Consider the following 1,216-nt stretch of genomic DNA (forward strand, 5'->3'; position numbering starts at 1 on the left):
GGTTGAAATCGCCGCCCACACCAGCGCCAAAGGCAACACCCGGTGATGACGATCGCCCCTCCTGCTGCTCGTGGGCCAAGCCACCTTGGTCCACCTGCTCTGGAATATCCGGCGCCTGTTCAGAGACAATCGCGCCAACATCAGGGGCGGCCCAATTCACAGCTCGCGCGTATTTCTCAAAGCTGGTAGTAACCCCACGTCTCCTCTGCCAGTCCGAAAGGGGCGCGAGAAACGCACCGTGCGAAAGAGGTTTTGTCCAAAGTATTCGGCAATGGCACTGAATCGGCGAGTATGGTTGGAATGGTCCAGACGATGCAAAAACTGTCGAGTCGTCACAATGTGAGTGAAAGAGAGAGGGAGAGAGAGAGAGAAAAGGGAAAAGAGAAAAAGGGAAAAGAGAAAAAGAGAAAAGGGAAAAGAGAAAAAGGTAACAGAGAAAAAGAGAAAATGGAAAAGAGAAAAAGAGAAAAGAGAAATGAGAAAAGAGACAAGAGGAAGAGAACAACAGACTATGTTCCACATTTCTCACGTAACCACTACAATGCAATGCTTCCTCAACCGTGTGCACCAACCTTTTCGTGGTCGACTTCAGCACCCTCCATACGCCGCAGCTTGGTCTCATGGCGGTCGTGGCAAATAGTGCACTCCTCGGCGTTGAGAATGCAGCGCTGCCACAAACACAAAGTCCATCCGTGAGCCCAAGAGCGATACATTTGGCCTGATGTGCCCACTCTCGCTCAAATCGCAAATTTTCAAAATCAAGCCACCCCACTACCTCCACGCACCTGGTGATACGAGTGCCCGCAAAGGAAGTGGATGGCTGGCAACCGCAGCCGCTCCGGGCACAGCTCGCAGCGGCCCACCTAGCCCCACCATTGGCAGAATGAGATGACACCACAAACAGGTGAACGCACATGCGTCACAGTAACCTCACCTCAAAGGTCTTGGCCTGGGTCTGCAGCTCATGAATCTTGGCCACACTTTCAGCGGTTTGGTGGCGGTACTGCAGCAAAGCACAAATAAATACGACGCAAAGAACTCGCACCCTGAAGGTATTTGGGAGAGGGGATGAAGCACCAAAGGCACAAACCGTTTCTATTTCCTTCTCATGGTCATCAATGTTTCGGTTCTCCTCGTCCAAGCTGGCGGTAAAGTAGTCCTAACAAATGCAAAGCAAGCAGATGAGAAAAAGAGAGCGAGAGAGAGAGAGAAGAAG

The 1,216-nt window shown here is 51.5% G+C and overlaps 1 protein-coding gene across 1 annotated transcript in view; it reads right to left on the reverse strand.

Moving 5' to 3' along the window:
- MONBRDRAFT_10328 (uncharacterized protein) overlaps window positions 1–1,216 on the reverse strand; it is a gene marked incomplete at both ends in the record, with an annotated part of 9,656 nt that overhangs the window by 4,501 nt on the left and 3,939 nt on the right. The window contains 4 exons of the mRNA XM_001748075.1: window positions 238–321; window positions 573–668; window positions 786–863; window positions 935–1,159. Coding sequence (XP_001748127.1) covers window positions 238–321; window positions 573–668; window positions 786–863; window positions 935–1,159 — 483 coding nt within the window. The remainder of the gene's footprint in view (window positions 1–237; window positions 322–572; window positions 669–785; window positions 864–934; window positions 1,160–1,216) is intronic.

This window comes from Monosiga brevicollis, genomic scaffold (assembly GCF_000002865.3).
Source record: "Monosiga brevicollis MX1 MONBRscaffold_20 genomic scaffold, whole genome shotgun sequence".
Lineage (NCBI taxonomy): Eukaryota > Choanoflagellata > Craspedida > Salpingoecidae > Monosiga > Monosiga brevicollis.